The sequence below is a fragment of the Clinocottus analis genome, unplaced genomic scaffold (assembly GCF_023055335.1).
Source record: "Clinocottus analis isolate CAN_PGR_092001 unplaced genomic scaffold, fCliAna1.0.p SCAF_19, whole genome shotgun sequence".
In the NCBI taxonomy this organism is placed as follows: domain Eukaryota; kingdom Metazoa; phylum Chordata; class Actinopteri; order Perciformes; family Cottidae; genus Clinocottus; species Clinocottus analis.
Window position 1 is genome coordinate 1289131 of NW_027175920.1, and position 25989 is coordinate 1315119.

At 46.7% G+C, this 25989-nt stretch overlaps 4 protein-coding genes across 11 annotated transcripts in view; 2 read left to right on the forward strand and 2 right to left on the reverse strand.

Annotated features, from left to right (window-relative positions):
- Nucleotides 1-268: 268 nt before the first annotated feature.
- g6pc1a.2 (glucose-6-phosphatase catalytic subunit 1a, tandem duplicate 2) lies at nt 269-7910 on the forward strand. Of its 3 annotated transcripts, XM_068582952.1 has the most exons (7): nt 269-570; nt 3658-3895; nt 4820-5049; nt 5152-5261; nt 6062-6182; nt 6553-6668; nt 7402-7910. In XM_068582952.1, exons 1-7 carry the CDS (start codon nt 548-550, stop codon nt 7908-7910), a joined length of 1347 nt encoding a protein of 448 aa, XP_068439053.1. In that variant the 5' UTR covers nt 269-547. The 3 variants fall into 3 exon arrangements, with proteins under 3 accessions (XP_068439053.1, XP_068439054.1, XP_068439055.1); XM_068582953.1 differs by lacking the exon at nt 269-570 and having other exon boundaries at nt 3752-3960; XM_068582954.1 differs by lacking the exons at nt 269-570; nt 3658-3895 and adding an exon at nt 4168-4225.
- Nucleotides 678-2069, reverse strand: LOC137789403 (glucose-6-phosphatase catalytic subunit 1-like). Its single transcript, XM_068582955.1, has one exon. It carries the CDS (start codon nt 1877-1879, stop codon nt 1424-1426), a length of 456 nt encoding a protein of 151 aa, XP_068439056.1. The 5' UTR covers nt 1880-2069; the 3' UTR covers nt 678-1423.
- A 1268-nt stretch (nt 7911-9178) lies between the features above and the next one.
- Nucleotides 9179-12272, forward strand: LOC137789846 (zinc finger protein 260-like). 2 transcript variants are annotated; one of them, XM_068583668.1, is made up of 3 exons: nt 9179-9374; nt 10127-10318; nt 10494-12272. In XM_068583668.1, exons 1-3 carry the CDS (start codon nt 9269-9271, stop codon nt 11948-11950), a joined length of 1755 nt encoding a protein of 584 aa, XP_068439769.1. In that variant the 5' UTR covers nt 9179-9268; the 3' UTR covers nt 11951-12272. The 2 variants fall into 2 exon arrangements, with proteins under 2 accessions (XP_068439769.1, XP_068439770.1); XM_068583669.1 differs by having other exon boundaries at nt 9294-9388.
- Nucleotides 12273-12774: 502 nt separating this feature from the next.
- The window catches only part of LOC137789893 (ankyrin-3-like), an 85271-nt gene continuing 72056 nt past the window's right edge, over nt 12775-25989 (reverse strand). The window contains exons 43-51 of one of the 5 annotated variants that reach the window (XM_068583752.1): nt 25084-25215; nt 24685-24828; nt 17868-18570; nt 17582-17780; nt 17397-17480; nt 16177-16260; nt 15634-15894; nt 15030-15102; nt 12775-14677 (exon numbers count right to left, since the gene is read on the reverse strand). In XM_068583752.1, the coding sequence (XP_068439853.1) occupies nt 15055-15102; nt 15634-15894; nt 16177-16260; nt 17397-17480; nt 17582-17780; nt 17868-18570; nt 24685-24828; nt 25084-25215 (1655 nt within the window). In that variant the 3' untranslated portion in view covers nt 12775-14677; nt 15030-15054. Of the gene's footprint in view, nt 14678-15029; nt 15103-15633; nt 15895-16176; nt 16261-17396; nt 17481-17581; nt 17781-17867; nt 18571-21800; nt 24829-25083; nt 25216-25989 lie in introns of those variants that run through there. The other 4 variants (XM_068583754.1, XM_068583755.1, XM_068583756.1 and 1 more) reach the window with 4 other exon arrangements.

Below are 25989 nucleotides of genomic sequence, written 5' to 3' on the forward strand. Positions count from 1 at the left end.
CGCAGCGATGAAATTAGATCTGCACATCGTGACGGAGGAAAAACAACCAAATACGACCTGATGTAAACAGCAAAGTGTTGCGTAATGTTCCTGACGCAGTTGTAGTGTGTATATATATATGTGTGTTTATATGTGTGTGTGTTTCAATGCAGCCGGTTGTCACACAGCAGCACCATATAGATACGGCTTCACTTGATAAGCACCGGAAAGCAGCAGGGAGGCTCCTCTCTGATAAGCGCTTATGTCATCAAAAGGGGTCTCGCCTTGACTCCGACTGAGGTCGCCCACACGCCCGCCCCCAAAACCAGAAGAAAAATATGTTTTTCTCTGTTTTTTGGTGACTCATTGCGGCTGCACTCGGCTTATAGTACGTAATGAGAATCAGAGTCTCGTAGCGCACACGCTCTGCTCGTGTTGCCTCGCCGCCCTTTGACCCTCCGTGTCCCTTCTGGAGAGCTCTGGGCGGCGTGTGTCACCGTGTGGGCCCGGCGAGTGACGGCGGCGTGCTCTGGTTAATATTTAAAGGTTGTTCCTGTCGGAGGATTCCATGTCTGGGACATTCAGAGAAAAGTGAGTCGGGGGGCAACGGCGTCGGTGAAACATAGATAAGTCTTTACAGAAAGAGCGGTGATAAAAACTGTTTTTATTCCATCGTTTATACATCACTGAGCTGGAAAAATGTGTAAAAATCAACCATGACGACAAATAATGTCGCAAATAAACAACCACAGTTTGATTCTCAGAGATGTGTCAAGTGTGGCGCCCTGTTAGCTTAGCTTAGCTTAGCTTAGCGTAAAAAAAGAAACTGCATTTTGGGGGGAAACTGCTGCGTTTGCTTTTGTTCAAATGTGATAATATTTACACGTTTTTGTTTATCAAGATAATCCTTACAAATGAACACTTTAAAAAAAAGGGTAGACCTCACTAACATTAGCGGTTATAAAGGGTAAAATGTTAGCGGCTATAAAGGGTAAACCGCGCTAATGTTAGCGGCTATGAAGGTAAAACGCTAACATTAGAAGCCATAAAGGGTCAAACGTTAGTGGCTACAAAGGGTAAAATGCTAATGTTAGCGGCTATAAAGAGTAAACCGCTAGCGTTAGCGGCTATAAACGAACTCTACCGCGGTCACATCACGTTTTGGTACTTTTTTAAGACGTGTAAAAGCGTCTTTGATTAATATCTATGAAGACCAAAGTGAAAATAGGAAAATTGTGTGGTTTTACCATGAGTTAACCCGACACAAACCCACACATACGTCTCATTTAGCGTACAGACATCATATTGGTATCGATCTCATCTCATCCTCCACAAGAAAGTACATATTTTCCTTTAAAGGGCCATCACAAAGACTCCAAACACAACATCCTAAAAGTCTTAACATAGAAAATTAAACTGATAAATTGACTCTACAAGCGTGAAATCACGCGTTCTTGTCTTCTCGCTTCCCCGAGCAAATCCATCCCAGCGCCCGAGGAACCAGCGCCGTCGGCACTAAAAGCGCCGCCGCGCTTTTACCGAAAGACAGGAAGTAGAAAGTGGCGAGATCGTCGGGCGAAAACGTCCACCGGTCCAACAGCTGGAGCAGAAGCAAGGACACGACGACGCACCCGGCCTTGAAGCCGGCGCCGGGTCTCTTCCCCTGGGCCTCGGCGCAGAGCGGCCAGTGCAGGCCGAGGCCCAGGCCGAGCAGGGAGCCCATGTTGCGCAAGAGGCTGGCGAAGGGCGTGGAGTCCAGGTGCACCCACTCGGGCCGCGAGCACCACCTCTGGGCTTTGGCCAGCGTCCACAGCAGGTCCACGCCCAGCGCCTTGAGGGCCAGGTAGAAGCCCACGGCCGAGGAGGTCAGCAGGAGCGTCGTGTAGAAGTACCTCCTCATGCCGGCGCCGTGGATCCACTTCTCCTTCGAGACGACGACCACAGCGACGAGAACACCTGAAGCCCCCAGGAGAGCGGTCAGCTGAGTCTATGCTAACATGAAACGTGTAAATATTACAGTATCTCTGAGCCGGACGGACCTGTGACGGCTCCGGCGACCACCTGGTGAGGGAAGTGGGCCGCCATGTAGACCCGGGACGTGCAGACCAGCAGGCCCATGAGGCCCCACAGGCCGGCCTGCAGGAGCCTGACGCAAACACAGAAACATCTCAAAAAAACACACCTCGTCTCCTCGTCGCTGGTGGCGTGCACTCGGTGTTCCCACCGAGTGCACGCCACCAGCGACGGGACGACGAGGTGTGTTTTTTTGAGATGTTTCCTCCGTCCAGGTGAAGCTTTCGACTCACCTGTAGAGCAGCGGAGGACATCGCCGCTCCGCCGCCATAGCGAGCAGCGCCGTGACCATCACGTACCAGACGCCAGCCGCGCCCATGGCGTGACCCGAAGGGCTCCCTGCAACACACCCACACGTCAAATATCACGCTTTTTATCGCTTATTTTTGTTTATTATTGCTTGCTTTGTATTGCTTATTTTTGCGTATTATTAAGTCTGATTTCATGCAATGTCTCTACTATATATACATGTATTTATTGCTGTTTTACTGCGATCCATTTATTCAGTGTTGCATTAATTAATTCATCATTTCTTACCAACTTAATTTACTTTTAAGTGCATTTTTGTCTCTTTTTCATCTTCTGTAAAATGACTTAGATTGTTTTTTGATTGGTTTGAAAGGTGCCGCATGAATAAATACATAGAAGTGGATTGATTAATTGTTTGATGAGCAAAGAGATTATTTAAAAAAACTATTTAAATAAATTAAGTACGTAGTCGACGGAGCAGCGTTTTATAAATACACACAGAACAAAACGACCTTTAACGTCAACAAGAGGAGACATTGTGCAACGTGAACCGACATGAAGAGATTCAAATCTCCACAAAACTTCCTCCATACATAGTTTATAACCTTCATTTAATAAAGCACCAGTACAGAAGTGATCAGGTGTGAATCGTAAACAGACAGAATGCATCCTGCGGCTCCACCTGGTCCGGTCTCACAGGTGATGCTGAACTGCTGCAGCGACGGAGCCGGACCCGCTCCGTAGAACCGAGTCTCATGAACCCACCAGTACGGCCGCTCCCCGAACAGAACCCTGCCACACACACACACACACACACACACACACACACACACAGAAAACTGAAACAAAACGTTCTTAACCTTCCCGCGCCCATTTTAAGTCCCAGCATGCCCCGTCCAGACTATCTTTTAATATAAAATACGTATTTTTATTCCATTTTTGAACCGAACGACACAGTTTTTTGACTGAAACTCCTTCCTAACAGACCAAGACTTTGTTTTATAGTGATTTTTGTTGCATATTCTGATCCTTTAGGTCATAATCTTTCCATAAAGGTGTCTTATTGACGCTCCAGGAGGCTTTTTTGGTGAATCCGGCTCGTATCATGCTGGATGTTCATAGTTACGATCAAAATATCTTTTAAAAGTGATTTTTTTGCAGATATACATTTGTTTCCCAAGACTTTGCTGAACAAATACATACAATAAACACAAGTATTGGCATTAATTTGCGGTTCCTACGACGACTCAAACACAGGGGAAAAAGGAGGTCTGGAGACTAAATTGATCCCACAGTTTTCAACGTGTTAAACAAACACAAAACTCTCCTCTCTGCTTCCCCCGTTTACCATTTCAGCACCAGGTTCAGCCAGTCTCCCAGGACGGACACCCAGACGAGCCGGAGCGCCGCCTCCCTGCGCAGCTGGAACCAGACGGGGAAGAACCAGAAGAACGCCGTGTGCAGGTCGGCCAGCGAGGACGCCAGGCCCAACAGGCCCTCGTGGCGGCCGTACGACGTCTGCAGGTGCACCGCCAGCTCCACCCCCCAGCTGTGGAAGAGATCCATGATGTCACCGCCGCCTCCTTCTGTCTGGGTGCGCTTGCCGAGCTCGTCCAGGGTCCAGACGGTCCTCCTCTCCTCTCCTGCGCCGGGCCTCTGGTGTGTGTCGGACTTTACTCAAGGCTAGAGGACTTGTTTGCCTTCGGGGACGTTGCCGACGGGTCGCGTGACCTTTGCACCTGAAAAAAATCCATCGTCACAGAAATCCCCCCCTCTTTTTTTCAACGATTTTTGTATTATTATTCAACGGATCGATGCTCGGGCCTGTTGCGAAATCCATCGATTCATATTCGGAGTGTGTGTCGCGTGTGTCGCGTGTGTCATGTGTGTGTGTCCTCCCTCTCGGGGGCCACAAACGTGAGAGGTGACGACCTTATGTCCCTGAAAACATCAAATATGAGCTCATTTAGGGAGAAAAGGAGGGAGGAGGAGGAGGGAGAGACGGACAATCTGCTTCCTTTCTGTTTTATTAGCGACTATCTCTTCAGCCTCAGCCCGAAGCCAATAACGTAATCATTGATCTCTTTATGTAACCACCCCGCCAAAAACACAATTACATAACTAAGATGAATTAGCACTCAAGTGGCTGCACCAATAAGAAAGAGAGGGTATTAAAAGAGAGAGAGAGAGGTTGTGGTTGATGTTTAAAAATATGATTTTGGGGTTTGCGCTTCCTGTGAAACCTGAATGTTGTTCCTGCGGAGCGACAAAGACGCCGATTCACATCTTGTTTTCCCACCTCGACTATATTAACATGTTTGTGTGACAAACCGCCCCAAACTCTCTTTTTTTATTGCACATGTGCAAGGTCCAAAGCTCAGCGCGAGCATGCGTTCGGCTGGTGGGTCCCTCTGGTGTATAAAACCAGCCAGCTGTGCTCCTGATAGCAGCACTCTTGTTTTCCTGTCACACAGGACAGATTCCTCTCTCTCTCTCCTTCTCTCTCTCTCTCATAAAGATGGACGCCCTCATGGACGCCATGCAGGGCTTCGGGGTGAGCAGCACCCGCTACCTGCAGACCAACTACCCGGACGCCCAGGGCCTGTTCCTCTGGGTGTCGTGGGCGGCGGACCTGAGGAACACCTTCTTCATCTTCTTCCCGCTCTGGTTCCACCTGCGCTCCTCCGTGGGCATCAAGCTCATCTGGGTGGCCGTGATCGGGGACTGGCTCAACCTGGTGTTCAAGTGGTGAGTGAGGCGGCTTTGGAGTGTGTGAGGGGGGGGGGGGGGGGTAGCATGGACATACAGGACTGAATCAGTGTGTGTGTGTGTGTGTGTGTGTGTGTTCAGGATTCTGTTCGGGGAGCGGCCGTACTGGTGGGTCCACGAGACGTCTCACTACGCCGACGCGGACCGGCCTCACATCCAGCAGTACCCCATGACCTGCGAGACCGGCCCAGGTGAGGCGCTCACGTCTGGTGGTGTGTGTGTGTGTGTGTGTGCAGGTGTGCAGCTCGAGGTCAGCTGGTGTCCTGAGCTCTTACTGCTGCACTTCTTCACTTTATTTAAATCAACACACACCAGTTTGTGCACTCAGTGGACCTGAAGCTCTGGTTTGTGATCCAGCTTTTTCTTTTTGTTGCCTTCAATCAGCGATGGAAGATGCACCATGAGCTGAAATAAAAGTGTTCAACGATGTAAAGAGTAAAGAAATAGTCCTGCATTCAAAAATACAGGCACAGAAGTATCATGAGTAGCCTCCAAAGTTAAAGTACTCGGCCCCGGTGGCTGATAAATACATTTATACTATATTATTAGGTTGTTTGTAGTACTCTGGAATAGTTACAACAGTGAAATACTACTTTTAATATGTCATTTTAAGTACTTTATATACATTTAGGGAGTGTGGGAGTAACACAAATGCTTTTTTCTGGCTAAATATTTGCTTTTTTGCAAACTATGGATGACTTTTCATGTTAAATCCTAATAAGTTAAATTGTTTTTAACTATCTGAAGGGGTTTAGAGGGGAAAACACAATTTGGTATTTGGTGTAACACACACACACACACACACACACACACACACACACACCTGAAACCAACTTTTTGGACCGGGTTCTGCATGACGTAGAGCAGCTATAAGTAGCTCATGCTGTCATTAAAATGAGCTGCAATGTTTCTCAAAATGATGAATGAACCATGCAGTCACTGATATCTGTGTGTGTGTGTGTGTGTGTGTCTGTGTGTGTGTGTGGTCCAGGCAGCCCCTCCGGTCACGCCATGGGAGCCGCCGGCGTCTACTACACCCTGGTGACCTCCATCCTCGCCATCGTGGCCGGCAAGAAGAAGCACGGAGGCAGGAAGCCGGCCCAGAGGGACCGGTGAGTCCATGTTGTTCTCCTCCTGCTCGCCGCTTATCACCGCAGACACACACACTATCACTGCGGACACACACACACTATCACTGCGGACACACACACACTATCACCGCGGACACACACACACTATCACCGCGGACACACACACACTATCACCGCGGACACACACACTATCTGCTCGGGGTTGATCATTGACTCCTGACGAACTGTTCCTTTGGAGAAGAAGAAAAAAGAAAAGGGAGATTGTGAGCGAGTTGTTTTGGTGCGTGAAGCTCAGGATGACGGCCGGTTGTTTCATTGCTGATTTCAATCTGCTGCATCGTCACTTTTGGTGGAAGTAAAATCATAAAACGTGTGTCTGTGTTGTCGGCAGGTATCTGAAGGCCGTGCTGTGGACTCTGTTTTGGGGAGTCCAGGTGTGCGTCTGTCTCTCCAGAGTCTTCATCGCAGCTCACTTCCCCCACCAGGTGGTGGCCGGCGTCATCACAGGTCAGGAAAAACATTAATAGCATTATTATTCCACTTTTTGTGTTAATCAATCAAATTATGGATTTATTATTAATTATTTAAAATTTAATTAATACTAATAAAATATTTGAAAACACAAATTAAATATAAATCTACATTAATGTGCACACTTATCTAATATAAATTAAAAGCAAGAAAATATATATATATATATATATATTTTTCATGAACATTGTCACTTTTTGGTCCAACAATCAAATCATGTATGTATTATGCATTATTTAAAATATAATACATACAAATACTACTTATGTAATATAACTTAACAGCAAATATATGTATCTATTATTGTTATTAACATTGTCACATTTTGGTCAATAAATTTATGTATTTTTTACATTAATAAATACAAATAAAATACTGAAAAACACACATATTAAATATACGTTCCTAAATTCATCTGCACAATCCAATATAATTTAAAAGCAAAAGAACAGTTATATTATTAATATTTTTTTAATACATATTGTCACTTTTTGGTCAATCAATCAAATGATGTTGTTATAATGCATTATTTAAAATATAATAAATACAAATAAAACGTTAAAAAACACACAAATGAAATATAAATTCCTACATTCATAACTAAGAATGACTCACTTTAATGTGTCAAGCGCTGCTGTGTCGTCATCATCAGTGTGTTGCATCTCGTCCTCTCAACATCCCACAATGCTTTGTGTCTGGCTGCCTGCAGGCGTGATCGTGGCCGAGGCCTTCAACAGAACTCAGTGGATCTACGGCGCCGGCATGAGGAGGTACTTCTACACGACGCTCCTGCTGACCTCCTTGGCCGTGGGCTTCTACCTGGCCCTCAAGGCGCTGGGCGTGGACCTGCTGTGGACGCTGGCCAAAGCCCAGAGGTGGTGCTCGCGGCCCGAGTGGGTGCACCTGGACTCCACGCCCTTCGCCAGCCTCTTGCGCAACATGGGCACCCTGTTCGGCCTGGGCCTGGGCCTGCACTCGCCGCTCTACGCCGAGGCCAAGAGGAGCGGCGGCGGCGGCGTGGCGGTGAAGGCGGGCAGCGTGGTCTGCTCCCTGGTGCTGCTGCACCTGCTCGACTCCTTCAAGCCGCCCACGCACACCGCCGCGCTCTTCTACCTGCTGTCCTTCTGCAAGAGCGCCACCGTGCCGCTGGTCGCCGTCAGCATCGTCCCGTACTGCGTGACCGGCGCCCTGAGGCTGCACAGCAAGAAGGGGGTGTGAGCCTCAGAGATATATATATATATATATATATAAATATATAAATATATATATATATATTTACACGGACTAACGGAGACCTTTCCTCCCGGTGCTCGCTGCCGTACATCTTTATGGGACACTGACCAAGTGGAAGCACGACATCCAGGACGCCCGGCGGCACTTACAGACCAATTATGAATTCATAACAAATATATAATATATACAGTTTGTTTCAGAGCCCTGAAAGAAAAAGGGCTGCAGCTCCTCAGTTCAACCTCAGACAGTAACAGTCACTCACACGTATTTCGTAATGTATTTTAAAATGTTATAGGAAGTATTTTTGAAAATGTTTTGAATATTTTTAATAAAAAAGAAATCTTGAAAAAATGGATATTGGTTCGACGATCATTTAGGTTATTAATGAATCAGAGTCACACACAGCCGCCACATTAATAATAATAATAATACTCCAATGAAAGTACTAACACAGCATTCAAAAGTGTATATAAATGTGACTCAGTAAAAGTACAATACAGCAGGCATTGGAAATACTACCACACTTAAAACCTGAGTTACTTTAGCACTGCAAATATAAATACACTTTGAATATAATACATATTTCACCTGCAATCATACAACAACAACAACTTTCTCTTTATCTCAATGAGGAGCCAAATTATTTCCTCTCTTGATTTACGTGAAGCGCCAAAGGTTTGATTTCACAGAATCACACGCTACACGCATCCCATGCAGCGTGTTGCATAACCTGAAGGATATGAAGCGGCCTGAGATATGAATCATTAACTGTCCGCCGGGCCGCGGCCTTCAGCCCAACACGCTGCGGTGACACGGACCCACACGTCACGGCGGGGAGAGCCGAACATTCAATATTTGTCTGTTTGTGTTTTGCAGAACACACACACACACACACGCACACACAAAATACTTGTCGATGCAAAATAAAAAGCAGATAAAATTGCAGATATTAAGATGTTGCATCATTATCTTTCCAGGTGTAATACCTTTAATTTTAGTGCAGGAGGGTCAGTCCTGTGGAGTAAAAGGAAGAATATGTAATTAGTACTTTTTACTCAAATACTCTAGGTACAATTTTCAGATACTGTTATTTACTAAATAAAAGAGCAGAGTATCTTCCTCCACCACCGCTGGGACATTGGACGTTGTAATACCATTTAACAACAGAGGGTGGCGGTGTTTAACCGTCAGTTTGTTGTTTGTTTTTAAGCACACGAAGAAGACGAACCCGGAAGTGCAATGGCTCGCCGCTCCCGCATCGCTGGTGCTGCCGTTAAAGTGTCTTCGGGTGCGGCTGAAGCTCCGAAGATGCTCCCGGGCTGAAGAGACGCCGCTGCCGGTCCATGATGTCCAAACTGCGGGCCGTGAAGGCGCTGGTGGCCGAGAGACTGGCGGCCGCCGCGGAGGAGATATCCAGCGCCGTGGAGAAGAACCTGCAGCTCACTTCCGGTTTGTAAAAAGAAGTATGAATATATAATAACAATAATAATGATAATAATACGTTAACCCGGAAAGATGAGATAAGTTAACACCGCCTGCTTTTATAAGATGAATGCGTGAACTTTCATGTCATCTTTTATTTTGTTAAGTGCGACACTTTCATTGAAATGTGAGTTCCTCTGTTGTGGAGGAAGTACTCCTTTTAATGAAGTAAAAGTAGCAATACTCTGTGTAAAAGTACTCGGTTACAGGTACAAGTGCTGCAATCAAAGGTTTTTACTTACGTCAACTTATAAAAATACTTTTGCATGAAAATACAAAATATGAAAGAACACATTGTGCAGAATAAACTATCATTTGTGTATTATATTTCATAGTATTAAGCTGAATCAGTAACGCAATAGACATATATGTCTAAAATGAGACATCCGGCATAATACATTTTTTTTTACTCAAAGTATAATTTCATGGGGATATTTCTGTAATTTTTAATGTAGGATGTTTTTACAACGTAAAAAAATGGACTAAAATGGTCCTAAATGTTGACATACATCTTTTAGAATAAAAAAAAACAAGGTATAAGAAGTTCCCTTTATAATAATGCGCAGTTACCCATTAAAAACGTTTTTGTCGATAAGACTCCAGTTGAGCTGCAAAGCAAATGCTTCTATTATGTTATATGGGAAGAAATGTTTGCATCTATTGAGTTATTCTTGCAATTATTCCGAATTGAACCAGATTTTCTTGCTCCTTTCCTCCAGATTTGTCCTCTGAGCAGCAGAGAGCAGCCGTGCACGAGCGTCTGTCGACGGTGGCCGACGAGATCTTCAGGATCCTGGAGAAAATGTTGGGCGAGTACGAGGCAGAAGTCTCCGGTTCCCACGAGGAGACGGAAGGTCAAGGCCAGCCGACGAGCAACGCGTTGAAAACAGAGACGGATGGACACAGAGCGGGTACATTAAAGTGATTTAAAATCTATTCTGAGGGTCCAATGCTCACATTACAGTCAATTATGCATTTTTATTGTCTTGCAGTTTAGAGAAAATACAGTTTTCCGGCGCCAGTGTTGGTGTTTTTTCTATTTTTCGGTGTTTCCGCGCTGAATTTCCCCTTCGATCTTCTCCTCAGGCGGACCTTTGCTCTCCGTGTCGCACCGAGAAGACGCCGCTTCCTCCGAGCGCAGCGGAAGCTGCAGTCGGGTCAGGAGCGCGTCGGCTCGCCGTCGGGTTAAAGACGCGTCCGCGGAGGCCGACCGTGAGCTCAGCGACCGCGAGGATCTCTCGTCGAACGACTCGGAAGAAGAAGACGACGGCGAGACGACCGAGAAACGCCTTGACTCGAACAAAAGGAGAACGTCTCAGAGACGGAGTCACAACGCGGACGATCGCTGCGAAATGTGCGGGCGGTCGTTCCTGCAAAGTGCCGCCGCTGGGAAGAAACTCAAAAAGCAGGAAAGTAAAATCCTCGCGAGCCAAACTACGGGCCGGAGCTGCTGTCGAGTGTGCGGCAAGTTCTTCCGCTACAAACGCTCGTTTCTGAAACACGTCCTCGCGCACGGACGGAGCTCGGATCTGTGCGGCGCCTGCGGGAAACGCCTGGACCCCGACGAGAGCCTGGAGGCGCACCTGCAGACGCACAGCGAGGAGGACGGCTGCAGGGATCGGACGGGGGGCTCCGATGCTGAGAGTCCTGTCGGGGACAGCGACGAGGAGCGGAGGGACGGCGAAGGAAGCGACGCCGACGGACACAGCGGTGACGAGACCAAAGACTGTTCACAAAAGCCGAAAACTAAAGGAGCAAACAAACCCAAAGGAGCCAAACTTAAGGACGGCGAGGATTCGACGCCGCTGAAATACGGCTGCAAAGTCTGCGGCAAGCACTTCTGCTACAGAGCCTCCTTCCTGAAGCACGTGCAGGAGGACGAGGCCGACGCGGCGCTCTGCGGCGTCTGCGGCGAGCGCTTCGCGTCCCCGGACGGCTTGCGGCGCCACCTGCAGACGCACGCGCGGAGCAGCGACTGCGAGGTCTGCGGCAAGCACTTCGACAGCCGCAAGCAGCTGGAGATGCACGCCAGGACGCACACGGGCGAGAAGCCGTACGTCTGCAGCGTCTGCGGCAAGGCCTTCGCCCAGAACGGCAACCTGATGGGCCACATGCGGGCGCACACGGGGGAGCGGCCGTACGCCTGCAGCGTGTGCGGCCAGAGCTTCGGCTTCAAGGAGTACATGACGGCCCACATGCGCATCCACACGGGCGAGAAGCCGTTCCTCTGCAGCGTCTGCGGGAAGGGCTTCCGGCAGCGCGGCACGCTGAAGACGCACGCCATGATCCACTCGGGGGAGTCGGCGCACCGCTGCGGCGTGTGCGACAAGCGGTTCTACAAGAGCGGCGCGCTGAAGATCCACATGCGCTCGCACACGGGGGAGAAGCCCTACCTGTGCAACGTGTGCGGGAAGAGCTTCACGGCGAGCGGCTCGCTCGCCAAACACATGGGCGTCCACGAGGGCGAGCAGCCCAGGGGGGAGGAGCCGAGGAGGCGGGCCAGGGCGAGCCAGGGCGAGGCGGCGCGGCTCACGCGTCTTTAACGTCAAGGGAAGAGTTTAGTTAGAGGATATCGACTTAACAGAACAATCAGCTGAGGATTTTATCGGCTGCGTGAACAGAAGAAACAGCAATTTGGGTTTTTAGAGAATTTGCATTTTTCACTTTTTTCGCTTGTTATTTTTCTATATTTATTGCAGTTATTCTGTCGATGTTGTTCATGTTTTATATAATTTTCTTACATGCTTTGTAGCCTCTATATTTAATGTTCTACGTGGTATCTTGTCCAGGAGACTCCTGTGAAACAGATTTATAACCTCAGCGAGTCTTTAAGACTCAAATTTGATGCAAGTGTTTAACATTGTAAAGAAGTAAAATTCATAAAATAGTATTTTGGAAAAAAATAATTTGTCTTTTAGCTGACACATTTCTTTTGCAAATGCTTTTACAATGTTCCATCTTTACAATGTTAAACATTTGCATCAAATTAGTAGTTTAAAAGTGTGTCAGCTAAAAAGATAAATGATTATTTTTAACATACTATTCTTTATGACATTTCATAGCAGACTTAACTTTGTTTTTTAAGATTTTATTGGACACACTCGAATTCTACTATGACCTTTATATTTTATTGCATCCTGTGAGTTTAGAGGATGTTTTTTGACAAGATAATTTCACGACTTTCTTCATGAAAAGTATTTTCGGCAGAGTGAGACTTTCTATCCTGTGACTTTTACTTAAAGAGTATTCATCAGTGTGGTATTAGTACATTTACTCAAAGTAAAGGATCTACTTGTGTGTTTTCTTGACATAATAATAACTGAAAGTACACTTTGCATGATGGGATGGAAACATAAACTCACAGACGTTCAGTTTAAACACAGTTTATTGTTCTGTTTAAATAATTGCTTGGATCATCCAGTGTAGGCTATGTTGGTTTGTCATACATGTTGGTACCAGATTCATCAACGATGGATGCTTGGGGCGGTTTTGTATGAAAAAAGACAAACGGGGGAGAAAAAAAAAACACAGATCATCAGATTTTTTTTTTTTTTAACAATGTGTATTCAATACTGTGATTTAACAGTTAATTAAAAATAACACTATTTGGATTATGGGGCTTAAAAAAGAGATTCCCTGTTCTCATGTAATTAGAACCTGTTAATAAAGATAAAAGCCATCAAACCGTCAAAATAAAAGTCCCCTTATTGTTGTTTTGTTAAGAATCACAGCAGATCTTAAAGCTTAAACTTCTAGTTTGCATTAAGGACGGACAGATTGACGTTTGTGTTTGATGACGCACACACACACAAACACACACACACACACACACGGGGCTGCTAGCAGTTAGGAGACGACACATTGACCTCGTCTGGGGAAACCGTCCGTAACTTCCTGAATGAAGCGCGCGTGTTTTTCATTTTTTCCGTTAAAAATAAACTTAAAAACAGATAAAGATGACAGAGGTTTGAGTTATGACGAGTGCTCACGAGGACAGGAGTACCATCTCTACCGGGAAAGACGGGTTACAAGCCGCTCCTACCGCCGGGGGTTGTAGTGGGGAGCTAGCTGGCAACTAGCAGCAGTGCTAGCTGGCAACTAGCAGCAGTGCTAGCTGGCAACTAGCAGCAGTGCTAGCTGGCAACTAGCAGCAGTGCTAGCTGGCAACTAGCAGCAGTGCTAGCTGGCAACTAGCTGCAGCGCTAGCTGGCAACTAGCAGCCATGCTTACTGGCTACAGCTGAGAGCTAGTGGGCAACTAGCTGCAGCGCTAGCTGACTACAGCGCAGTGCTAGCTGACAACTAGCAGCACTGCTAGCCGGCTACAGCGGGTAGCTAGCGGGAACACCAACCGGAGGTAGCGGGCGCTTGTAACCCGACTCTTCCTGTGATTGTATTACAGTGCTTTTTGAATTAGGAGGAAAAATATAATAAAAAAGGGAGGAAGCGTTAAAAATAAAGTGACGTCACATGCAGCAAAATATTATCTCTCTGAAGGCTTTAAAGAAACGTCCTTTGTTTAAAAATCGAGCAGTTATTATTGTGTTTTTCCATTCGTTTCTCATTCGCATACAGCTTTTTTTTTGTGTTTGTTTTGTTGTTTTTTTCTACCGGTCGGGGAAGCGCGTGTCAGACTCAAACAGTGTCGACCTCTCGGATACAAAAGACTCTGCGAAGCTTCAACTCAAATCAGTGCATAAACAATCTGTGAAGCGACTGATTTTTTTTTTTCTCGTTTTAAAGATTTTATACAGTGTCATTTATATACAACCAAAAGAAAGAAAAAAAAAATGAAAATCACCCATTTAACATTATATTTCATTGGAGAAAAAAACAATAAAAGAACCGCATGATGCACCCTGATACTTTGCGTCCAGGAGAAAGAAAGAAAGAGAATCGACCTTGTAAGGCGAGTGTCTGGAAGAGAATCGCACGTCTTTCCTCGTCTGTCGGCGTTGGTTTTTCCTCGTTCTTTGGTCGCCTTTTTGTTGTTTTTAAAAACCCGGTGGAAGATCGGAGCGCTCCGGCTCGACGTCCGCCTCGCGCCCTCCGAGTCGGCGGTTTCGCTCTCTCCGACAGGCCGAGTGAGTTTCGGTGACATGCTCATGCGAAATCAAGAGAAAAGTCGTCCTGCTGAAAACCATGCGATTTGTAAGTGAAAGCTTCAGACGAGATTCTTTTGGGGGCTTTTGGGGGCGATTTGACGAAGGCTTCCAGTCGTGGTTTTCCCTCCTCAGGGTGCGTTTGTGTGTTGGCGGACGTCAGTTGGACCTGCAGGGGTCAAAAGGTCATAGTCTGGGATTAAAATCTGAAGGGTTGACGCTGCAGATCTGAGTTAGAGAGATTAATATCTTTGGCTGGCATAATAAGCGATTTGGAAACTTTATAAATGTTACTATTTTCTGACATTTTCTACTCAAAAGATACCAAAGAAACTGATCAATAATGAAAAAGAGAATATTTATGCTCATTCAAAACTAAATAAACACATAAAAAATGTATATTAGTGAGTTTAAGAGATGTTGGGATGTCTTATTACAAAGCCAGGCTAGCAGTTTCCCTCCACTCCCAGTCTTTATGCTAAGCTAAGCTAATCCCGGCTTCATACTCGGCATCGTCGTACCTGGTTTGAGTTGAGAGCTCCGCTGTTATGACTGACTCTTCTTCCCTTGCTTCTTGTTGCCGTTGCCTCCCGGCTGTGCAGACGGAGCGAGACCACGAGGACGGCGAGAGGTTTGAAAAAGACAAAAGCAGAGAAAGCTAAACGTTAGCTTCGCGCTCAGGATGAAGGCGCTAAAGTGTTAATGAAGCTCGGCGGCTGTGGAGGAAATCACAGGTGGCATGCTGCAGGAGAGAGAAGATGTTAGAGTTACTACTTTATATTAGTTGAAAGATATTAGTACACAAAGTACTACTGATACACTGCAGTGCAGAGGAAACACACACACACACACACACACACAATCACTGCAGACGTGCAGGCTCAACTCACTGCAATCCATTATTTCCCACAGAAGCGTCACAGCTCAGATTAAATTCAAGTGAATTGTGCATTTCCATTCCTTAACCGTTAAAAGACGAATATGAGAAGACCATAAACGACCAATATTTTCTCTTAGCGCACTAGTACTACTATACTAGTACTAGTACTACTACTAGTTGCAGCTTCATGCAGGTGAGTCGGCAGGTGGAGTTTGGCGCTTTTTTTTGTTTTTTTTAACGCCAACCTCAGTTTTTTCGCCGGACTTCTCCGCCTTGTTTCCCTGTCGGGAGCGCTTGCCCCTCTTCTTGCCCTTCCCCCCCGTGGCGCCAGCTGAAGAAGCACCACCAAAACCACCACCAGCAGCACCAGCAGCACCAGTAGCTCCACCAGCAGCACCAGTAGCTCCACCAGCAGCACCAGCAGCAGCTCCCTCTGTAACAATGTCGCCTTCACTTTCCCTCCTGTCCTCCGTGTTGAAAACACGGCGCACCACCTTTCTGATCACCTGGAGGGGGGCAGAACATGTCAGGGGGGAGGAAGAGGAGGATGATGATGAGGAGGAGGTGTGTGTGTGTATGTGTGGTGGGTGTGTGAGATGTGTGGAAATGTGTGTTTATGCATCTGTGCGTCTGACTGTCACAGAGACGCTGGTAAACTATTTAATAAAAGGTTTATGTTTTCCATTTGGAATATTTGTGTGTGTGTGCGTGTGTGTGTGCATGTGTGTGTGTGTGTGTGTGGGCTGTAGGATAAAGATGCGATGGTGGAGGACGGTGAGCATGGTTACTTTTCTGGTGACCAGATTCCCGTCTTCATCTGTGAACTGCTCCTCCGTCACAGACTCTCCAGGAATGTTTTTGGCCTCCTCTCCCTGGGACGACGGGACGGAGGTTAAAGGTCGAGTGAGAGATGGAGGAGTGAGAGATGGAGGAGTGAGAGATGGAGGGATCTGTAAGACTGTTATTCATCTGGTTATTTAGAATAAAACATGGACAGACGTCTGCCTCAGCGATGGGTTTCCTGCTATTAGGAATCAAGAATTCTCAGAAAGATCATTTCTTCAACCAGAAGCAACGAGAAGCAGCACAGCGAGCAGTGAGCAGCACTTCATGCTACAGCAGCGCTACACACACACACACACACACACACACACACACACACACACACACACACACGCACACACAGCTATAGTCAAATTTCCATCTTAAGAAAACTATTTAATGTTAATGTGTTTCCATCCTCTTCTGTTATGAGACTATCAGGTGATGAAGATGAAGCAACTAAAATACCTGCATGGAAATGTGAAATTATGTGTTTTTCATATATTAAAAAAGGGGAATATTTTATAAAAATGGAAAATGTGTGTGTACATTTTACAAATATTTCTTTATATTTTTTTTATATTTCTAATATTATTAAAATTACAAATATAATTAATACATATTTTCTTTAAATGTGATGGAAAAATATTTTGGACGTATAAATTCAAAATATTTGGGGGATATGTTTTTTGTAAAATTATTTTTGTAATAATGTTATAATAATAATAATTTTTAATTTTGGTTAAATTTTTCCAACTAATATTTTCTAGCTTTTTATTTCACTAATACGTTACAGTCTCTCGCCTGTTTCTAGTTTCCTTCTCCAGTGAAACAGATTCAGGTCTGAATAGTCTGGTTCATTTGCACTTTTCTTATTTTTTATCCCCACAGAAACTCAAAACTAAACGCTTTTCACTGTGACGTTTCTTTACTTCGTCGATTTTTTTTGTGCAAACTGAAAATAAACATTTGGATGGAAACCTGTCGATGACACGCCATCTCTCCGAGAAACATTACAGCTGCACACAAACACAAAACACTTCTAAAAAAAAACACACAAAAGGCTGACAAACGCACACCAGCGCAGCTTAACGTTACAACCTTTTTTTTGTCTATAAATCTGTGTCTTCTGCACACACCGGCACAGAGGCTGAAGCGTTGCTTTGGGCCACGCAGCCGTACACACCTTGAGAATGACGCGTCTGCGGTACACTCTGGTGGTGACCGTGGTCTCCTCGTCGGAGTCGGACTCGTCGGCTCTAACGCTCTGCTGGCGGCAGCGTTGTTACATGAATGAACACATGTGTGTGTGTGTGTGTGTGTGTGTGTGTGTGCCACAGACGTGACAATGTGTTGACGAGCGCCTCTCACCTGGACTTTGTGCTGCGGCCGCTCTCCGGCCTCCTGGCGGCCTCGGCTTGGTCCCGCTGTGCTGCCGTCCTCCAGGGACGCCGTCCTCTTGGCGTCCTTTTCCTTTTCCCCGGTCGCGGCGTGGGCGTGACCTCCGTTGTGCCTGTCGGTCTGAGGCGGCGGGTCGGGCTGCTCCAGCGAGTCAGCCAGACTGTCGGGGCTGCGAGGCGAGTGTGAAGCGCATGAAAACGACCGCCTCGAGAGTGTGTACATGTACAGAAACAAGAGGGAAACTTCTGTATCCTACCTGCCCTCCTCGCCGTGGCTGGCGGCGGACTCGACGGCGGCGCCGGACGTCTCGCATCTCCAGCCTGGAACTGAACACACGTCTTTTTCTGCTTGATGCAGTTGTTGGAGGATGGCGTTCATCCTCTCCTCTGTCATCTCCTCGTCCTCCAAGCCTCCCTCCTCCCGCTTTATATCATCCAGCAGCCTCTGCAGCCTCTCCGGCGTCATCTCGTCCTCCTCCTCCTCTTCTTCTTCTCGCCGTCTTCCATTTCCACGCACGGCGTCCGAGGCGGGGGCGGCGTCGTCGTCCCCCCGACGCTCCGACGCCACGCCTCGCCCCGCCTTCGGTTCCTTCCCTAAGCCCTCGGCACGCCCGTCCGTTCCCTTTCCTAGCTGCTCTACCGCCCGTCTGTCATTACCCGGCCTCTCGTGATAAACCGGCTCTCTCTCTCCGGCGGGCAGCGTCGTGTCCTCGGCCCCGACGATGGGCGGCTGCGGGGCGGCGGCGGCGGCGGGGCCGGCCGCCACCGTGGGCGGGTCGCTGCTGGAGGTGCTGGTGGTCTGCGTGAGGGAGAGGTCGCTAGGTCTAGTGAGCGCGATCTTGCTAGGGGGGTCTGCGCTAGCGTCGGCCTCGCTAAAGAAGTCGTCCGAGCGAAGCGGGGTGGGGGGCTGGTAGCTCAGCTCTGTGGGGGTTCGCAGCTCCAGATCTATATTGTCGTATCCTGGGATGGATGGCAGGAGTAGAGGATTAGAGGGCGAGAGGAATTGAAAGGGGAGGGGGGAGGAGAGGGGAGACAAAAACAGGGGAGAAAAGGAGGGAGGGAGGGCGGGTTGAGTGGTGGAGGTGATGAAATGAGAGACACTTGTAACATCTAGCTTTTGTTCAAAAGTCAGACAGGTGGAAACCCCAACACACTTTAAAGCTGCGGTTTTGTTTTTTTTGGGGCAGCAGAACAAGCTAACGCCGACATATTAGCACCCGATGAGCTGATGTGGTGTGACATCACTCATCAAGCAGACAGAGAAACGTTATCATTCGCTTGCAGTCGTGTTCGTGCCCAACAGATGAAGGGAAGTCCAATATTCACTCGTCTTCAGTGTGTTTGGTGTGCAACAACTTGACATATCGGCTAGCTACTAGCTTAGTCTTGGTAATTAGCTGTGTTAGCTGTGTCTTGGTCTCCACCAACTCCTGAGAAGATGTGCGGTACTTTTCCCATGATGTTTAACTTTTCACCTGCTAGTTATGAACTTTATCTGTCTGCAGGCGTTGGGCAGCGAGGTGAAGAGTTAAGTCAGCGGGCCAAAAAACTAAAACAAAGCGCTAACAAGCGGCTAACAAGCACTAAAGTGGAACTGTAGTGAGGAGGGATTCCTCTCTGTGGACAGTCTGCAGCCACCTGGTCACCAAAGTGGAGCGTTTAGCAGCTCAAAAAAGACAAATATCTTCCTCATAAGTTGGTGGAGACCAAACACGCAGCAGCAAGACAGTGAATGTCGGCAAAGTGACCCCGAAACACGACTCCAGAAGAATTTCAATGTTCTCATTTGCCGCACATGCGAATAAGCAACGTCTTGACAACAACGTTTGCCGTGTCGGCTTTGTTGTTGTTGTTGTTCTGTTGTGCTGCCCCAAAGCGTCCCACAGTAAAGAGCGAATGCCGCTTCGGGGATCCTCCTGTGTGACTGCTGGACCGGCGACACAGAAGGAGACACATGACCACGTCACAGGATGGAAACAGAGAAACCAAAAGACGGCATATAAAAAGGATAGAAAACGGTCACATGTACTTGTATTTGTATAAATGTCACATGAACATTCAGTCACACTGATGTCACAAAGCTCCTCGGGGGGATTTAAGTTTTTGTCAAAGCGCTTCAGACGCCGCCTCAGACGATGGAGAGGAGTAAAACGAGTGAGGCCGGTCTTCATTACAGCGCTTTAAAAACACACCTGACTTCTCTATAGTGACGTAAGAGCTCAATGTTGGAGGATTCAGGTGAGATGATTTCAACCAAAAAAAAAAAAAGTAAAGAAGAGAAGCAACGAGCTGGCGTCTAAATGTAGACGTCAGGAACAGAAGGATCCCGCCTGAAGTGAGGAGGGACACCGGGAGGGAGGGGGGAGAGAAGGTGGGAGACGGGAAGTAAAGGGGGAGGAGGAGAGGAAGGTTTTAGAGGAGGAGAAGAGGAAGAATGAGGTGGAGGAGAAGGAAGGGGAGAGGGTGAAGGGGAGGAAAGATGTGGAGGAGAAAGTGGAGAGGATGCACATGTTAGAATTGGAGAGGGAGGAGGGGAGATGGGAAGTAAAGGGGGAGGAGAGGAAGGTTTTAGAGGAGGAGAAGCGGAAGATTGAGGTGGGGGAGAAGGAAAGGGAGAGGGTGAAGAAAGGGGGAGATGTGGAGGAGAGGATGCACATGTTAGAAAGGGAGAGGGAGGAGGGGAGATGGGAGGTAAAGGGGGAGGAGGAGAGAAAGAAGAAGAATGAGGTGAGGGAGGAAGTGGAGAGGATGCACATGTTAAAAAGAGAGAGGCAGGAGGAGAGGGAAAAGGAGGAGAGAAGGGGCTGTAAAGTGGAGAAGGTGGCAAGGGAAGAGGAGATGGGAAGGTGGGAGAAGAAGGAGCTAAGGTGGAGAGGGAGGTGAGATGAGGTGGGGGAGAGGGAAGAGGGGATGACGATACGACAGGCGGAGAAGGGTGAGGAGCGGGTGGAGAAAAGGAGGGAGCTGGAGGAGACGAGGGCAGACGGAGGGCAGAGGGAGGAAAGTAATGAGGGATGAAGGGAGGAGGAGAGAAGAATGAGGAGTAACGAGGAGGGCGTGGCAGAGTGAAGGAGTGAGGGAGAACGGGAGCGACAGGCAGGACGTAAACGGGAGGCGAGGGAGGAGGAGACGGGAAGTGAAAGACAGAGGAGAAAGGAGGGACAGTGGGAGGGGAGGGGAAGAAGAAGGAGGTGACATGGCTTGGATGAAAGGGAGGCGGCAAAGAGGAGGCGAAGGTAGATGAGGGAGGAGGAGATGAAGAGGAGGCGAAGGTAAATGAGGAAGAAGGAACAGCAGGAGGGGAGGGGAAGGAGGAGGTGACGTGGCTAGGAGGAAAGGGAGGAAGGGAGGAGGAGGCGAAGGTAGATGAGGGAGGAGGAGATGAAGAGGAGGCGTAGATAGATGAGGAAGAAGGAATAGCAGGAGGGGAGGGGAAGGAGGAGGTGACGTGGCTAGGAGGAAAGGGAGGAAGCGAGGAGGAGGCAAAGGTAGATGAGGGAGGAGGAGAAAAGGAGGAGACACAGGGAGATGGAGTAGGAGACGAGGAGGAGGTGAAGGTAGCTGAAGGAGGAAACGGAGAGGAGACACAGGTAGATGAAGGAGGAGGAGACAAAGAGGAGGTAAAGGTAGCTGAAGGAGGAGACGAAGAGGAGGTGAAGGTAGCTGAAGGAGGAGGAGTATCGAGAGGAGCGACAGGATGGGGCGTTTGAGGACACGGGGATAACGTAGGACAATTAAGAAGCTTCGGAGCTGCTCCGACTGTCACAGTTCACACGAGACAAAAGAGACAGAAACATCACTCGGATGAGAAGACGAACAGCAGATGGAACAGAGAGAACTTGTGATCGATGACGACTGAATGTTCTAGAAGCCGCAGAAGCAAAGACGCCGCACGGCGGACTCGTGGGATCGCTTATCTCGCTGGGTCGATAAGCAAGAAGAGGCAAGAATAGTGAACAGCAGAAGCATCTTTTCCAACAGTGGAGTCCAAAATATATAAATAGATAAATCGTATTCTGGCTCGGTCTTGCATGAGAACAGGTTGTGGGATCTAGGAGATCTAAAGTTTTTGGAGTTGTAGAAGTAAGAAGAAGCGTATGGGAACTGGGAATGAGTCTCTTAACAATTGTGTGTATATATATATATATATATATATATATATATATATATATATATATATATATATGTATATATATATATATATATATATATATATATAATTATACATTTTGTACGAACAGGAAGTAATGCATTTCCAATGCCTTTATCAATTAAACTTCACAAAAATAAACTATAAAGTCTACCTGATGATTTTTTAAAATAATGGTTTTGAAGTTTTCCAAGATTATTTTGTTGTTGTGTCATTTAAAAACATGTTTTTTCCGGCTTTAAGGAGATAATATACATATATACATTCAGAAATCAAGTGAGTCTATACAATTATGTATAATATTTGTGTGATTGTAGAGCGTAAACGTCTTCTCCAGCAATTAAAACCCCCAAATAAAGTGCATTAAGGTCGGGGGTACGCTAATGCTAATGCTAATGCTAATGCTAAAGCGCGTTAGAGGCTGCTAAGAGGCTAGGTCGCTACATGACTTGTGGACAGGAGGCTCTGTTGTACTTCCAGCCGTACGTTAGTGAGCCTGAGCAAAAGCATGAAGCTACGATGGGGATCCAGAAGCTGCTGACGGGAAGTCACTGGTGGAAATTAGCCGGTTAGTGGCGGTTAGCTCGGACAAAAGAGGGGAATCTGCCCTGAAGGAGTTAGTCGCCGGGAAGCAGAAGAAGAGGAGAGAGGAGGCGGGAGGCAGTCGGCTGGCAGGAGCAGCTACAGTGGAGCGTAGAAGCTGGGAGGCTCGGGGGAGGGGAAGGGCGTGGCCCCAGGAGATGACAGGTACAGCTAACGGCTAACAGCAGTGACACAGAAGCAGAGTTATATACACGGCACACTTTGAAAAAAGGTGTTTCATTTTCAACCCGTCTGCGGAGCGTCTCGTGGGGGGCGGAGCGCGTCCGTCCGTCTGTCGGCCAGAACGCTCTCGCAGCGCGTGTTGAAAAGGCTTTCACCCTTTTGAAGAGTGTATTGTTGTGTATTGTTGTAAGCCAACAACATCGGGCAGCAGGCAGCCTCTCACACAAAGCCATAGGTAGCCATGCATTTTGTTGATTTCTTTAGTTTTTTTTTTAACAATCTGTTAATTGTTGGTTTCGTGTGAAATCATCTTTGCAGGAAGATCCGGCGCTTTGAAAGCAAACGCAGCTCGGATCATTGTGTTCAGATGACTTCCAGAAACCTAAAATCAGAGAGGTCGGCAATGAGCTGCATTTCAGAAGTTTGTCTAGAAGTGTGCCGGGTGGTCACCGTCGCTCAAGAGAGCTCCTGTGGTTTGAAACAGGCTCTTGAGTCAACAAACTGTGGAAAAATGTGCGGTTCTACGCTGATGATGGGACCATATACAGGCCTAATGACGGTGGCAAAAGAAAGCTTAGAGTTGATGCAGGGATTTAATTGAGTAAAAGTAGCAAAACAATATCAGAAAAAAAGTCCATTACAAGTTTAAGTCCTGCGTTGTAATAGAGAAATAATGCCAGCAGGGGAAGTTAGCTAGTTCTCATTACGCAGCAGTCTGGACCCCGTCTATTATATCATTATTAGTGATGCATTTACATGTGAAAAGATCATTTTAACTATGTTATATGCAGTTGTTTTCAAGTTAAATATCATATAGTAAAATGACTAGTAGCTATAGCTGTGAATAAATGTACTGTAGGTAAAAAGTACAGGAGTGTAAAGTGAATATACTCAAGTAAAGTACCTCAAAATTGTGCCATAGTGCAGTAATTTACTCAGTGAGTGGATGTGATTTCTGTGCAATGCTGGTCCCAATTAAAGCTGAAGAGAGAGCTGTCGATGATCATGATGCATTGTGGGTAATGTAGGCGCAATGTTTTGGCAAGAAAGTGGATGCAAGAAAAAAAAAAAGGTTGTTGCATCAAAGAAAACTATCATGAGTTTGTGGACGTTGTTTTGAGTGAAACTCTTTATCGGTCGAGCTCCTTTAAGCAGTGATAATAAACAGTTACAGCCCGGCCTTCCTGCCATCTTAGTTTGTTTTAATCGAAGTTCCAGAGAGATAGAAGTCAAATTGCCGTATCTATCAACTATCTGTAACGAAAAGGCAAATCCAAGTTCTGAAATGAAGCTCATTGGGTCCTTTGAGTCAGAGAAAACTGGCAGCTGCCACATTTAATTGTCATTTTTCATTTAAGAGGAGAGAGAGAAAGTTAGAAAGAGAGAAAGACTTGCCATGCTGCTTAAAGCAAGCATGCCGTTAGTGTAACTTGGTTGTTATAATTATGTTTCTCTGCATTATGTCATAAAAAGCATACGACAGAATTTGACAAAAAGAAGATTTTGATTGGGTTATCAGATAAAAAAATCCTTATAGCATACACATAAACATAACTATTGTTAAAACCAAATCGTGACCCTTCTGCCTTGACCCATCTGAGGAAAATGTGCTCCGTTAATAATCTCATCCTCCAGGATTATCAACACATTCATCAGACGGGTCAGAGACGCCGACCGGGTCCTTAGCGGCTCGCATTTGCTTCATGCTTTTACGAAAAGCTTACGAGAAAAAAAAGCAAACAGACAAACATACTAAAAGTCTCATGCACCCAAAATGGTACAGATTTAATAGAAAACTACGTTAATAATCACCCATAAATCTATCACTTGCCATTAACGTTCCAATGACTGAGTGCTGCAAATTAAGTGCACAGCCCAGTGTTGGAAAACTAACAAGCCGACTCGGGTGACTGCTCCTAGAGGCGGACTGTAATGCTGTTACTACCTGAAGGTCCATTAAGCTCAATCAACCCAGTAATTCATTTTGGTTGAACTCTAATGAGCTTCCATCGTTTTGGTCAAGCCTGATTGGTTCTGGTTGTTGTTGTTTTGTTTTTTTTTGGTCTGACTATCTGGCTGCTGAGAGAAGGAGGTGAAGAGGGGTGAAGGGATAGACTGGAGAGATAGACTTAGTTTAGCTAGGGTGGGCTACACTTTACCATCGGACTGATCCGGGAATACTGCGTTATCATCGGCAAAGCAGCGTGTGCCTGAAATGTTACCGTAGTCAAATATGGGCCCTTCCAGCAAAGTCACAATATCCAACCGATTGATCTTAGTCAGCACCGCAGTTAAAGCATCCGCTGGAGGGAAAAGAGAGAGAGAGAGACACACAAATTGCATTTACAGTCGCGTCTTAACCGCCACACAACCTCGACACTTCCATTGATTCATCGTTTTCATAAGCTAGCAGCTGAAATGTGTTTTCTCTTGGACGTTAATGTCAGCCGGGGAGAAGAAAACCTGGAGTATGACACACAACCAGATCCATTTATCTCTGTCACACACACACACACACACACACATATGCACACACACCCCACGCCCTCGCTGCTTACTTGTGGCGTTTTTACCGTCCCTGTGCACCCATTTCTTTAGCAGCATGAAGCTCTGTGCTGTCAGGGAATTGGGGTTCTCCACTCTGATAAAGTTGATCTCATCCACAGAGAAATCCAGCTCCCTGGCCAGCTCTGAAACGGCAAAAAACAACAACAACAACATGAAGACGCAGTCATTTTGTTGCTCAACAGGACAAAGCAGAATATTAAAAAAGAGGGAGTGAGGGCACAGAAATGCCTCCAGGAAAGCAGAACCTTTAAAAACAGTTTTCTGACTGACAAGCGGCTTCCTGGCTCGTCATATGTGGTGCAAACATGTAAATACAGTAAGTATATGGAAAAGATATATGGAGAGGGATGCATTTAACACTTGATTTCAGGTTTGCTGCAAAGGAAATCAGCATTCCTCAGTTGGTAAACGACAGTAAATCCCTAAAAAAAAAAAAAAGCTCACGGGGGGGTGAACCGCCGCTCGTACGGAGGAGCGTAGACCGGCCGTAAATTTTAAAAACCACGAGAACATAATGTTCAGCGGCTGCAACAGGAACACACATTAAATATGGATTTAATTCCACACACACTCAGACAGAGAGGCACACAACTAGTCATACTCGTACGCACACACACACACACACACACACACACATAGGATGACGCCCCCGCTCACACACATGCAGGCGGGCGTGGGGCCGTGCTGCAGTGCAGGTGGTCAGGCTTGGAATAAACTGCAGAGACCCCGCCCTGATCGCAGCACCGACACAATAAGTACACAAAAACCTCCTCGCACACGTCTAAACACAACGGTGCATGACACGGAGGACTGTAATCAGATTGCTATGCAAGCTTTTTTGCTATAAACATTAATAATACAACAATTTCCAGGCTACTAACCTCATTATGAGGTGT

What these genes read in the sequence shown, in the direction of transcription:
- g6pc1a.2 (XM_068582952.1), top strand. Translation starts at nt 548, where the DNA reads ATGTCTGGGACATTCAGAGAAAA. An exon ending in CTCAACCTGGTGTTCAAGTG is followed by an intron (nt 5,050 to 5,151) that starts GTGAGTGAGGCG and finishes GTGTGTGTTCAG; the next exon opens with GATTCTGTTCGGGGAGCGGC. An exon ending in GACCTGCGAGACCGGCCCAG is followed by an intron (nt 5,262 to 6,061) that starts GTGAGGCGCTCA and finishes TGTGTGGTCCAG; the next exon opens with GCAGCCCCTCCGGTCACGCC.
- LOC137789403 (XM_068582955.1), bottom strand. Translation starts at nt 1,879, where the DNA reads ATGAGGAGGTACTTCTACACGACGCTCCTGCTGACCTCCTCGGCCGTG.
- LOC137789846 (XM_068583668.1), top strand. Translation starts at nt 9,269, where the DNA reads ATGATGTCCAAACTGCGGGCCGTGAAGGCGCTGGTGGCCGAGAGACTG. An exon ending in GAACCTGCAGCTCACTTCCG is followed by an intron (nt 9,375 to 10,126) that starts GTTTGTAAAAAG and finishes CCTTTCCTCCAG; the next exon opens with ATTTGTCCTCTGAGCAGCAG. An exon ending in GACGGATGGACACAGAGCGG is followed by an intron (nt 10,319 to 10,493) that starts GTACATTAAAGT and finishes TCTTCTCCTCAG; the next exon opens with GCGGACCTTTGCTCTCCGTG.